General features: G+C 40.7%; 1 protein-coding gene across 1 annotated transcript in view; it reads right to left on the reverse strand.

The window, feature by feature from the left end:
- Positions 1-14,640, reverse strand: part of DOCK10 (dedicator of cytokinesis 10) — a 308,992-nt gene that overhangs the window by 146,664 nt on the left and 147,688 nt on the right. The window contains exons 12-16 of the mRNA XM_088446281.1: positions 13,312-13,539; positions 9,386-9,508; positions 8,779-8,861; positions 6,354-6,476; positions 2,842-2,921 (exon numbers count right to left, since the gene is read on the reverse strand). Of these exons, the coding sequence (XP_088302407.1) occupies positions 2,842-2,921; positions 6,354-6,476; positions 8,779-8,861; positions 9,386-9,508; positions 13,312-13,539 (637 nt within the window). The remainder of the gene's footprint in view (positions 1-2,841; positions 2,922-6,353; positions 6,477-8,778; positions 8,862-9,385; positions 9,509-13,311; positions 13,540-14,640) is intronic.

The following is a 14,640-nucleotide window of genomic DNA, read 5'->3' on the forward strand; positions in this document are numbered from 1 at the left end:
ATCTTATCTGGTATAATCATCATGGTATATTGATCATTTGATAACCCAAATAAGCTAATGAACTATTACGTTCTCTTAACATATTACCAATGTTGATCTAACTAGCAGTACTATGCAACTCGCTTTCACTTTGCAAATAGAAACAATGCAAGGACAGGATCCAACAATCACTTTCAGTAACCTCTTACACACCGTATCATATAGTGTTGGAACTAATGGAATTTCCATTTTACTTGCAGTCAAGTGAATTGGAAAGCCCCATCAATACATTAAGTCCCATTATGTACTATATGAAAGTCCATCAGTGAACTAGGTAGCCTTTTATAGTTTGGGCCCAAATCAAATTTGGGTGGAGGAACCATTAAGATCAAGTTTTGTGAAGTTACATGCCCTTAGCATATCATCCATCCTCTGAATGTTCATACGTACACTCAAGACACATCGCTTCACCCAAGCCTCCATTCTCTGCATTACTCTACTGTACTCCCCTCTCCATCTATGTGTCTTCCCATAGCCCCTCTAGAATGTAACCTCTTGCTAGTAGGGACCTCTATCCTTTTGTGGTCTCCACATAGTTAGGCAATTTGTGTATTATCATTATGTATACTTGTAAAGTTGGTAAATTGTTTGTGATTGTCTTGTCTGTTCACCAATGTACTGCTTAATTTTGCTGTGTGTTCCATTCACTATGTACAGAACTATAATGGTGCCATATAAATGAAATATAATAATAATAATAGTAATAATACTTTTTGAGTAATAGTTGATGTCATAAATTTTGGGGTCTATGCTTTTTGGCTCTTCTAGGCCTCAAGGCACTGTTACAAATACAATCCGGTTAAATATTGTCTGTCACAGAATTTAAATACAGTATATCTGGTGTAGCCTCTGAAATGTGCTTCCCTCTTATTTTTTTTAAATTATTGTAGTTTTGTTTTCTTAACATTGGTATTGCAGTTTTTCTGATGAATGACTGATTGCTGATGTTCCATGGATGTGATGGGTTGGTTCACACGTGAGCCAGTGGCCAGTCTGCAGAACTGTAATCTCGTCTTTAAAGATTTGTTCAGCCATTTGCATGATTATCTGCAGATTGTTATGTATGGCTAATGCCTTGATATGTTACCTGCCATGTCCACCTCTACCACCTAGTCCATAAGATCCGACACCTCTGAACTTTAGGGGCAGTGTAGCATGAGTTCTAGTGTAGCAGACACTGATGTTACAATGCAATCCTGGCTAATGCAGAAGAGTAAGAACAGGAGCTAGCGAACAACTGAAAGATCTCCCTAGTAGGTGTTTTATTCTTTCCATCTGTATCACTTCATATGTGATAGGTGCGTCAGGGACATATGAAACCAGGATATAGGAGGATCTCCTAAAATCAGCATTTGCTCTCCATCTCATCCAAGCCACACCCCCAACATTTCCATTTTAACATGTATCTAATAAGAGAATGTCAGTTACTGTTAGAACCATGTCATACTGTATCTAATCTGCTAGTAGTCGCAATAGGAGTGTCAAGTCCACTGATTCATCAGGGTCTTCACTGATTAAAAAGATTCAATATTAAAATAAATGTGACCAATAAAACGTGTACTGTACCTGGTTTATTGAGACATGAGACCCCTTTAACCACTAAGGGATTAAAGACCTTATTCAGCAGTGCATGCTAGTGCACTGCTGAATGCAGATGATGATCGGGAATCTGTGACCCATTCTGCGCATGTGCAGAACTGGTCTGCGATCCCGCATGGAGACTGGCAGTAGACTGTCAGTGATTGACAGTCTGCTGCCGTTTGTGGGCAGGGAGAGGGCGGCGATGGCCTCCGTTCTCCCGAAATGGAGACGTGACGCCGACGATGGGGGGGAGGGGAGAAGCCAGGATCTCCGTCGGTTGACAGAGATTTCCTAGCTTCTTCCTCTCATCTGTGTCAGCCGGCTGCTTGACCCCATGGGTCACCTTAGCCGGTCGATGTTCCGCAGAGTATCCGATGCTGCGTTGCACAACGCAGCTCGGATACGTATTGCAGCAGGAGGCGTAATGCCTCCTGCGTCATTACCATATCTGCACAGACGAAATTGCAAAGATGCTTGCGAGCAGTTTTGCAATTCCGTCTGAAGCTGAATCAGGCCCTAAATACCTTCAGTGACAGGGGAAAATTACTGTACAAGAAAAAGAGCTTTTCCAGGCTGCTATTAACACTTGAGTTATGTTCACAGTCTCAATTAGGAGTTGTAGGTATACAAGTAACCAGTGGCGGCTCCACATGTGGGGCTGCAGTGCCGTTCAAAATTCAAATACGGAAAGTCACTGTCATTTCAAACACTGACAAACATCTGCAGGCCAGGGCTCACTGGCAGTTGGTGTGGTTCTCCTATTTGAATTTTGGACTATGGTGCAGCCCCACCTCTGGAAGCCACCACTGCATGTAACTAGGAAAAGCATATTCATCACAAAATTGCTATTTTTTTTGCTTTAATAGCAATTATAGCAAAAAAAATTTAAATTAAAATGGAAAAATAGATGATTGATGTGTGTTTTTACTGGAATTTTTGCTAGCTTATTAAGATCATTGGAGTTCACTGTACAGTAGGATTCACCAAGGCATTTCACTCTCCACAAATGCATTGAATGGAACAAGGTGTTTTTATAAAGTGTAGCGCACCCAAATTATAGAAATGTGAGAGGGTATGGTGTCAATCAGATCAATGGGATCCATTTTCATACAGTACCTGTTAAATGCATTGTACTAGTGTTAAAACTGCTTGTAAAATACATTAAATTAAAGACAGTAAGTAACTGGGCTTGACATAAAAAGTAATAGAAATATATCCTACTTGAATGTTCCATGGGTATCGTGTCTACTGATATATCCAGGTTTCCTGGAATTATTTGGATTTTGCTAATCTTCTCTGCCCTGAATATGAAAAAATAGTCATTGTCTATAAAAACAACATAAATAAACATAATTTTACACACATAGTTAACAACAAAACAAAAAAGAAATTTAGTCTATGAATATAGAATAAACCATTTTACAACTGAACGAAATTATGATAACTGTTGTCCAGACCGCATGATATGCTTAAACTGTATCATTATATGGTTTAGGTGTAACATACACTTTAAGCATACAGTATGTTCAACACATGCACATTTTGCTCAGTATGCAAGCTCGCAGGTATGTTAACATACCGCCAGCTCTGCAAGCTACTTGAAATGCATATTTTTTTTGTATGCAATTTACATTTACATTTTTTGCATAAATTGCCTCCAACGCTACATCAGTACCGTTATTAGGACGTCTCACAATATCCTCTACCAGTCCCATTAGAAAAGATCAATTCGCTTATCTTATCTTATTATTAGTAGTGGCCTTTTAATCTTATTCAGTGAGTATTACTATATCATTCTAAGTTAAAACAATTGTAAATTATGTATAACTAGAATTATAACTGGACAGAAGTGATATTATCACAGTGATTGGTATTAGGAATACTGATATATAGGCCTCCCTCTTTACACTTTCAGCCTTTATAATGCCTCCCTCATGTTTTCTCTGCAAAAACTGCATCACAATGTATTTATTCCATTTAGGTCTATATCTTTATAATGCGACCTACATTTAAACACCAAGACCACTGACGTTATAAGGATGTAATACTGGCATTATAATAAGGATGTAATACTGGCATTGTAAGGAGGGGATACTGGCATTTTATATAGTGTAAGGAGGGAACACTAAAGCTGTAAGGAGAGAACACTGGCATGATAAGTAGGGAACAATGGCATGATCAGGAGGGAAAAATGGCATGATAAGGAAGGAACACTGGCATGTTATAGAGTTAACAATGGCATGATAAGGAGGGAACAATGATATGATCATGATGAGGGAACGTTTGGTGTTATAAGGAGAGAACACTGGCATGATAAGTAGTGAATGATAGCATAATAAGGAGTGAGCAATATATAAGTGTGATAAGAAGGGAACACTAGCCTTCTAAAGAGGGAATAGTGGCATGATAAGGAGGGAACAATGACATGATCATGACAGAACTATAGTGTAATAAGGAGGGAACAGTAGTGTAATAAGGAGGAAACACTAGCGTTCTAAAGAGAGAACAATGACATGTTAAGGAGGGAACAATAGTCTAATAAGGAGGGAACAATAGTATAATAAGGAGGAAACACTAGCGTTTTAAAGAGAGGACAATTAGGTGATAAGGAGGGAACATTAGTCTAATAAGGAGGGAACAATAGTGTAATAAAGCAGTAACACTAGTGTAATAGGGAGGGAACAATAGTGTAATAAGGAGGAAACAGTAGCGTTCTAAAGAGAGAATACTGGCATGATAAGGAGGGAACAATGACATGATAAGGAGGGAACAATAGTTTAATAAGGTGGGTACAATAGTGTAATAAGGAGGAAACACTAGCGTACTAAAGAGAGAACACTGGCATGATACGGAGGAAATTATGGCATGATAAGGAGGGAAGAATAGCGTTGATAAGGAGGGAACACTATCATTCTAAAGAGGAAACACTGGCATGAGAAGGAGGGAATAGTGGCACAATAAGGAGGGAACACTATGAGGAAACACTGGCGTTATAAGACGAGAACACTGATGTCCTAAGGAGAAAACACTGGTGTTTACTAATGAGGAAACACGGTAGTTGTATGGATAAGGCATGATAAGGAGGGAACAATGGTGTTATAAAAAGGTAACACTGGCATTCTAGAGGGAGTACTGATATTTTAGGGAGGTAACACTGTTATGATAAGGAGGGAACACTGGTATTATAAAAAGGGAACACAGGTGTTATACATGAAGGGAATACTGGCATTGTAAGGAGGGAACATTGGCATTCTAGGGAAGAAACGCCGACGTAAGGAGTGAACACTGGCATTATAAAGAAGCAACACAGGCGTTATATATAGAGGGAATATTGGCATTCTAAGGATTGAACACTGGCATTCTAGGGAGGGAACACTAGCATTATAAAGAGGGAACACAGGCATTATATACAGAGGGAACATTGCCATTGTAAGGCGGGTATACTGGTGTTTTGAAGAGGAAAAACTGGTGCTATAAGGAGGGAACACTGGCGTTATATAATGAGGAAACACAAGTGCTGTAAGGAGGGAACACAGTCGTTATAAGTAGGGAACACTGGCACTGTAAGGAAAGAACACTGGCATTAAATGGATGGAACACTGGGCACGATAAGGAGGGAACACTGGCATTATAAAGAGGGAACACAGGCATTATATACAGAGGGAACATTGCCATTGTAAGGCGGGAATACTGGTGTTTTGAAGAGGAAAAACTGGTGCTATAAGGAGGGAACACTGGCGTTATATAATGAGGAAACACAAGTGTTGTAAGGAGGGAACACAGTCGTTATAAGGAGGGAACACTGGCACTGTAAGGAAAGAACACTGGCATTAAATGGATGGAACATTGGCACGATAAGGAGGGAACACTGGCATCATAAGGAAGGAACACTGGCGTTCTAAGGATGAAACACTGGCATTGTAAGTAAGGAACACTAGCATTATAAAGAGGGAACACAGGCATTATATACAGAGGGGACATTGCCATTGTAAGGCGGGAATACTGGTGTTTTGAAGAGGAAAAGCTGGTGCTATAAGGAGGGAACACTGACATTATATAATGAGGAAACACAAGTGCTGTAAGGAGGGAACACAGTCGTTATAAGGAGGGAACACTGGCACTGTAAAGAAAGAACACCGGCATTAAAAGGATGGTACACTGGCACGATAAGGAGGGAACACTGGCATGATAAGGAAGGAACACTGGCGTTCTAAGGAGGAAACACTGGCATTATAAGGAAGAACAAATAGCATGATAAGGAGGGAACACGCGTTATATTGAGAGAATACACTGGTATTACAAAAATCAGCTTCATGCACTACTATAGGTCTAAAGGTGATACATGTTAGAGAGTTCTATTGATGTCTGTGGCTTTTATTTCAAATTTAACTTATTCAAATCATAAAACTTGCAATTGCAACTATTTTCTTTTTTTAATGTTCTATTTTTTTTTTTCATTTGAGTTGTAACAGTGTCCTTAAAAGTGGAATTTAAAGTAATGATATCGATACTCACTGACAGTAACACATTTGTGTACTTTGTATTTTATCAGATTATTAGTAAAAGTCTTGGATTGTGACAGTGATGCCCTACTAACTGTTGTAGGGCTAATAGTGTAAGATTATCATCAGTGTCAATGCATAAGGAAGCACCAACACATGCTTACAATGGTACAATCCTTAGTCACATATTAGTTCATGTATGTTCTCGATAGTCAGATTACATAATCCAACCTTCTATATTCTGACACCAATTTAATGAGGTCTTCCGTTGAAATCTTGCTGCTTTCTTGTCTGAAGAGGTGGGAAAACCTGGACTCTCGATCAATGTTCCCGCAGTTATCTTTAAATAATGGTCTAGAATAACAACAAGAATTTTTAAGACAATATATATGTTTCCCATTATTATTGTAGTTCTTATTATATATAAACTATAATCAATGATGTATAACTGTATGAAATTTGGTTGAATATGCCAAATACGATTATTTTAAAATATGTATGTTCTAAGTTGGATGCAAAGTATCCGCAGATGAGGACGGCTGCAGCAGCCAGATCCATTACCTTATACCAGTGATAGGTAACCTAGTACAGTTCAGCACTGGATGTCCCTCTAACTTTCAAAGGGGCCACACATTATAATCTCAGTAGCAGGTTAAATGAATACATTTAATCAATGAAAGAGATCTATCTGTAGTAACACCAGTAGGCCTTTTAAATAAGTATTATAAATGATCGCAAACAATTATTACAATAAAGTAGGAAGGAGCTGCAGGCTGCTAGTGAGGGCCGCATGTGACCCCAGGACCACCTGTTACCCATCACTGCCTTATACTAATGTGAGTATCCGTAGGGCTTCACGCGTAGTCACACACCCACTGTTTCATCCACCCGTGGCTGCGAATATCCTCATTAGTATCAGCACCTCATGCTGGGTACAAAATATCCAGCAGATACTGGCGTCCCTTTATCATATGCACGCCTCATAGTAGGATAGAAGCCTGCCTACAAGCCCATGACACTCTTACACAATGCATCTCTTAAGTACATGGCCACGCACTGAGCCTCCGTCCAGATGCTGCATCCGGCTCAGAATCAGACCAATAACGTATGTGTATACTTTACTGATTTCACATGAAGCTATAATATAAAGCGAAACTAAATAAAAATTAATAAAATTTTCCTGTTTTCCTATGTATAGGAATGGGCATTTTTGAATAGACCAATCATCTGGAAATAACAGCTTGTAAGGAAGAATAACGACAGATGAACACTTTACATAGTCTAACTGTTTTAGGGCAGAGGCAAGCAGAACATAACCCCAGTGATGCATTAACCTCACAAAAATGTTACAAGCGACCACAGTAGCTATTGGTCTGTGCTGTCACTTTACTCACCTATAATCCGTCTCAGGTGGGGCCATAGATGGGCATCCACCCCCAACACATCTAGCCAAGCCAAGCTCTTAAAGGAAGCATTTGTGCTGCCCCCTACCTCTTTCTGCTCCTATTCATGCCCTGTGTACAGCGGTGGTTGCCTGCACATAGAGCAGACAGCACTCCCAGCTCTGGTAATAGTGGGGCTGTATCTAGATGAGATAACCCCCACCTCTGAGTAACCTATTTGCTGGGGCGCAGATGTGAACCTCAGAGTGTTAGGGACCTGCTTGACGAGGTGACCTTGACGTTGGTGGGCAGGCCCGTATCATTGGCCAACGATATGCTAACTACCTCTGATATGATAAATAATTACAATATACATTTAAATTTGGACAGTAATGATTGCCTAGTGCATCTGCAATTTATATTCCTGTGTATAAAGCAAAGAATGTACCCTGATATAACAGACCTCCTTCCTAGTATTAAAATAAATATATAAATCCTGCGCTCACAAATTCAAAAGTGCTACCTAATAACAATGTGGTCCCCACCATATATCATACTCACAAAAATTACAATGTATCAAGCGCTCCTTTTTCTGAGATATATATGTAAAGTCCAAAAAAGTTCCAAATTTCCACAGACAGTCTTACACAGGTAATTTTATTTCTTCTGATACTCTCCTTGTTCCAATATTTCCTCAAACAAAGGAAAGGGGTATATCGTGGGAAAGATAATAATGTATAAATAGTAAAATTTCAATCTCCTAATTCCAGAGTAAGAAATTGAGGATTGAATCAAAGACTCGTATATATCTACTAGTGGAGTATATATCACCTACAAGGATAATCCAAAAGAAGGAATTCCTTGTTACTCAGGAGAAGACAGACAACTCAATCCTACCGTACATGTAAGTAGGAGATTGAAATTTTACTAGTTATACATTATCTTTCCAATGATATACCCCTTTCCTTTGTTTGAGGAAATATTGGAACAAGGAGAGTATCAGAAGAAAGAAAATTACCTTTGTAAGACTGTCTGTGGAAATTTGGAACTTTTTTGGATGTTTGATACATTGGAAATTTTGTCTTCTTCCTAGTTGTGTTCACTTTCTATCAGTAGAATCAGCTTTGGGCAATTACAAGAAATCAATAAAATGAATGCTCGCTATAGAGGTTGACAAAAGATCATTCAAAGACAGACACTTAGGAGGCACTCTAATCGGTATAATTAAGTATCTACTAATGTATATACTATACATAATATTTCTATTTACATACCTAACTGTCCATGCAAAAGGCATCCGGTACTTTCCCAACCTGCTACAAAACTGCTTTGTTGACTTCAGCAATTTCTGTGCTGACTGGAAAGGAAATAAGAGCATACAGTACACATGTCATTATTTCCCTGACTGCAATGTAGGGCTGCCAAACACAATGACTGAGATGAGACTTTATGCTTGAGATGATAGAACCATGCAAAAAAGAAAATATTGTACTGGGTCAAATATAGCTTAGGGAGCTTTTGTTTATGGAGGGGGCACAACAGCCTTTAGTCCATGACCGGCTAATGCATTTTTGCTCATAGGCAGCTCCCTGGTCTAAATTATTTCTGAAAAAAATGATCCCTAAGAGTCATAGATATTTGTGCTACAGACCAGACTGTGCACAGAGACAACTATATTCTATTTTGCTGCAAATGGTGCCCTTAATTGACTACTCACTATAGGTTGAATAATAGCACATAAAAATACTATTTATTTCAGTTAAGTATGTTAAGAGGAGCAAGTATGAAATCATAATATAATCATAATATAATCACTTTAGCCCTATTTATATACAGTAAACTGTGCTAAAATGTAAAATAAAGCAGATTGTATGGACATACCTTGCTGGAATCTGAATTCTTTATATATGGATCAGCATTGCTGGCGATATTTCCCATAAGGACTTTTTCTATCCTGGCAACTAAAACCACCTCATTATGTGGATTGGACACAGTAAAAACTGCCTGCAAGAGTAAAACAATAGATACTTAGGGGTATATTTACTAAAGGTTGATTTTAATCGATTTGGATCGAATCAAAATTGATCAACATTGACGTTGTATTTCTGGGGCTAAATCACACATTTACTAACAGACAATGGACCTGATTCAACAGCGATTGCAAATGCAGCTACGTACGCAGATTGAGCGATTGTTAGCCAGTGTGCATGCGTATATGCCGCACTGCACGTGCGCTGTGACCACTCTGATTACGTACGCACAGAGGAATTCATCGCAGAGTGAGTGACAGGCTGTGAGCATTGTGGGTGGTGACAGGGGAGTGATCGGAAAACGCAGGCGTGCCTGTCCGTTTGAACGCCATTGCTTGGGCATGCATATATTAGCCACTGTGATTGCATACGCAGCTTAAGAGCCCCCTGCGTGCGAGGAGACATGCAGTTTCTGCAGCTGGTCAGACTTGGTGTAAATGCTGCGTACCTGTGCGACGATGGTACCGATGTTTACATAGAAGAGCGACAGTGGACAGATGTGAGAAAGCTGCAGTGGGCGTCTTTATGCCAGCTGAGCCTTGGAAAGCATTAGCATATTTTCGCTGCTGCATTCCATAATAAATTGCAGCTGCGGTCGCAATTGCGATCCATTCTGAATCAAGCCCAGTGTTTGCTTTGTTTTCTAAAGTATTAGTAAATGTGTGGTTTAGCCCCAGAAACACAAAATAGATGTTGATCGATTTTCATTGTTTTTAAAACGATCAAAATCGACCTTTAGTAAATATACTCTTTAATCTGAGAGTATAAAGAGCTTTGGGCCTGATTCAGACCCACTCGCGAACGGCTGTCCGCTCGCAAGTGGGTCGATGTTATGGACTGAGCATGCGCACGACGGAGGGAGCTCCGTCGTGCGCATGCGCCAGACGCGACGAGCGAAGGAAAGTCCTTCGCTCGTTGTGTCCGATCAAAGGGGGCGTGCTGTCAATGTTGATTGACAGCACGCCCCCTTTGGTGGGCGTGCCGGGGGCGTGCCTCCCTGACGGGGGCGTTTCCACGGGAACGCCTCCCGTCAAAAGCCGGCCCACTGACATCACTAGTGATGTCAGTGGGAGTGATTTTGGCTCTGATAGAGCCAAAATCACTCCGGAGCTTGCGGTTGAAAACCTCAACCGCAGGCTCCGGCTCGCAATTTCGATGGTCGCTATGGTCACGACCATCGCGGCCATCACAATGCACGCTCGTATAGCCTGTGGGTGGTGACCCACAGCTATACGAGCGTCCAGGAGGACGCTCCATTTTCATGGAGCCCGGCCCTCATTCAGAGCGTGCGCTCTGCTCAGAGCGTACGGCTCTGAATGAGGGCCTTTATTCACATTGTTAATACACAGTATGGGGACCAGATTTAATTGGCAGCTACTGTACCAGTATCATACATTTGGTTTCTGGGCACCATAAAGCTGTGTCCAGTGTATCTGAATTATTTTGACACAGGAATGGGAATCCCAAAAACACTCCAGGTACTGCTGCCTCATTCCTCCCCTTCTGGACACAGGAACATGACATAATGAATGCCTGTAGCCCAACCATCATAGCTCTAAACAAAGTATTAGATGCAGTAAGTTAATCCCATAAGCATGCGTTCACTATAGATTCATTACAAACGATATGATTCTGCCAAACGTTAAGTAATGTGACAGATACAATGTAATTGTGCAATTTAAAATTCACACTTTCATGAATGCATTAAGCAAACCAGACAGGCACCAGATGCCCAACATGTTCTGCAGCTATATTTTCGCAATTATTCTTTTTGAAAAAACTCAGTTTATTTCTCACATTAAGTATCTGTCACAATGTTTTGTATTTCTATGTTGTTAATGTAATGAAGAAAACTGTTTCTGAAAAATGAATTTTTTAGGTTGTTAAATGACATTACGCTCCTTATACTGCCGCGTTTAAAAGTCTGCCTTCAAAGAGCAATACAGCCACTAGTTAACTTGAATATAAATCTTAATGAAATAACTGAAGTACTTTACTCAATAAACCTGACCTGCTCTCTGTCACTATTGCTGCTGGTTGCCCTGACAGGAGAAAGGAGTAGAGATAGAGGGCCTGATTACAGCTATGTTGCAGTAACGACAATATGCAAATACAAGTTTCAGCTGTACCCCCCTGTGTAATACAGTAGCGTGTGCCTGATTGTGCAAACCCTGATACACCCACCCTGTGGATGCAGCAACTCCACCGCTGGTTCTAAATAATCCACCATCAACGCATCATCGCGTTTATCATCGACATCGGCAGGTGCAGTGTCTGCATCTGATCTCTGATTAAACATGGCCACTGTGGCTATGGCTGTGCATATGACAACGCTTACACCAACACTGCTTATACTGACTCGCCCGTGACACTCCCAAAACACGCCCATGAGACAGCCTTTTTTGTGTGTGTGTGTGTGTGTGTGTGTATGGGGGAGGGGGGGTAATGATGTACAAAGAAGCAATGTATATTGGTTCATGGCTCATGTGGCCAGAGCATGACCACACGTGTTTAAATGTTTGCCACGGCGCTGAAAGGGTTAACCTCCTGTGCTGCGGCTTCATATTTAAAGAGACAAAGAGCGCTTGGCGCCATGTTTAAATGTATTACCGGCGCTAGGCGCCAAGTGTTTATACATAAAAAGGTATTCAAGATGGTATGTGCAGCACTGAGCCAGGACATGTATTCAAAATGTATGATTTTAAATGTAAACTGGGTTTAAAATGCACTTATAGAAATGTAACATGTCTTGACCTTTGGAGACAAACTGCTCGTTAGACATCCTCACCTAGGGATGGATATGGTAATTACCCTAGCCTGGCAGTGGAGGGTTGGGTGTTGACTGAAGAAGCCTTTCCTTTGAAATGCGGGCTAGGGAGACTCCCGTGTGTCTGTATACGATGCCAAGCATAGTTGTAAAAGACAAGCAGTTTGTGCTTAGGAAACCAAATGTTTTTGGGTCGTATCAAGGAAATTGATTTAATTTCTGTGAAATGTAAGATGTATTTATTTATGTTTTCTGGGATAGCCTGATTGGCTAGAAGGAACACAGGGTGGATTTGCCCCCCTGTGATGTTGTGTGTAGGAATGACATAAAAAGAGGGACTGTGAGCCCTGTGTGGGTACAACCCTGTAACTTCTTTGAGGAGAAGAGCTGCTGATAAGATTCCTGTATGCAATGTAATGTACCCCTTCATTCGGAAGGTTGAGCCTTCTTTAAGACATTGAGCAATAAAACACCGTTTGCCTTTACTTCAATTGCCTCGATCCTGCGACGAAAAGAATTGCGCCAAACGCTATTCCGTTCTCCGGCTGTTCTGGGTAAGAGCTCCGTGTCTCCAAGTTCAAGCCCTCTGCCAAGCTACCGTGCAGACCTGGTCCATTGCGAGGGATCAGGTGGGAACAGTCGACACCAAACAGGAGGTGTGTCCGCAGTTAGTCAAACGCATACGCAGCAGAAGCGGTTCCAAACGCCGATGGTAGAGTTTGGTGGTGGCAGCATCGTTACATGCCCACGGTGCAGTGGGCGGAGTCAATGACAGGCAGTCACTGACGGTGAGTGGGAGCCAAAGCGCTAACCCGTGACCAGGGACGGCCTAGGCGAAAGGCGTCCGGTCACAGCTCATATCTGGAAATTACCATTTTCTTTGTTTAGATTAGTTATCTATGTAACTATTTACATTTACATACTAACTACTATGTAGTCAGTATGTAACTATTTATTTTGCAGGTCACACGTCTGCTAGGGATCATTCTCTGCCATTCTCTATATATTACCTGTCTGGGGTACTGCATCCATTTCTCAGGAAAACCGTGGACTTGGGGTTCTTCCAGTTCTCTGGTAATACTGACAGATGGTGACGTGGTCCCATTCCCCACCATTCCCGTGGAAGTGCAAATCATTTGTCTCACAATGTCTTGGTTGAGGTCTACATGGAAATCTGCTGAGATCTTCCTCCCTTCTCTGATGTCAAACAAAGCTAGACTTATAAAGAATGGCTCAATCTGTGAACAAGGGTAAATAGCACAGAAACATACAATTATTAGTTTCATACAAACCTGATTTATTAACTTTACTGCATGTTTACTTATATTTATACCTAACAAATGGCAGTTAAACTACGGCTGGGTGATGTTCAGTTACATGAGAATGTTCCCATGCTCTTCCACTTTTAAAGGGACTAAAGGGATTAGGTTTACTAATGTTCATCATAAAAAAAACACAAAATTTATAGGGGTCATTTAGAGTTGGACACATTTGCGTCTAAAACACAAATGTAAATGCACACATTGGGCCTGATTAGGAGTTAGTTAGGAGTGAAAGCAAAGAGAGCAAGTAACTGTGCACCTTGGTAAAACCATGCTGCACTGCAGGTGGGTCAGATATAAAATGGGCAGAGAGATTTAGATTTGGGAGGGGCGTGTCCTAACTCAGATCTAAATTGCAGTGTAATTATAAAGCTGTCCAGCATTTGTGGGCTACATGCAAGAGCAGCCAGTATTTAACCTGCATGCAAAATATAAAAAAAATAAATGTATTTGCACCTCTTGCATTGCTACATGGTTTGTCCAGGTGCACAGTTACTTTCTTTTCTTTGCTTCACTCCCGACTCAGATAAGGCCCTCGTACCTATTTACATGCTTATTTTAAGTTACACACAAATTACGATATGTGCAATTCAAAATAAACACATTAATGTGTCAGTCGTGAAAATACAAAGTTTAAAGTGTATCAAGAAACACTTTGAGCTGGATTCTGAGGTCAGAGTAAAGCAAAACAGCGCAAGAAACTGCACCTTGGAAAAAACCATGCTGCGCTGCAGGTGGGGCTGATGTAATATGTGCAGAGAGATTTAGATTTGCAAGTTGCGTGCTCAACTCAGATCTAAATTGCAGTATAAAAATAAAGCTATCCAACATATGTGGGCTACATGCAAAAGTAGCCAGTATTTACTCTGCATGCAAAAAAATAAATACATGTATATGCACCCCTTGCATTGCTCCATGGTTTATTCAAGTGCACAGCTACAGTACTTGCTCTTTTTTGTTTAACTTCCAATTCAGATTCAGGCCCTTTAAGTGCATCATCACTGCAGGCGCCATTCA

The sequence above is a fragment of the Taudactylus pleione genome, unplaced genomic scaffold, assembly GCF_031769625.1.
Source record: "Taudactylus pleione unplaced genomic scaffold, aTauple2 ptg000395l, whole genome shotgun sequence".
Lineage (NCBI taxonomy): Eukaryota > Metazoa > Chordata > Amphibia > Anura > Myobatrachidae > Taudactylus > Taudactylus pleione.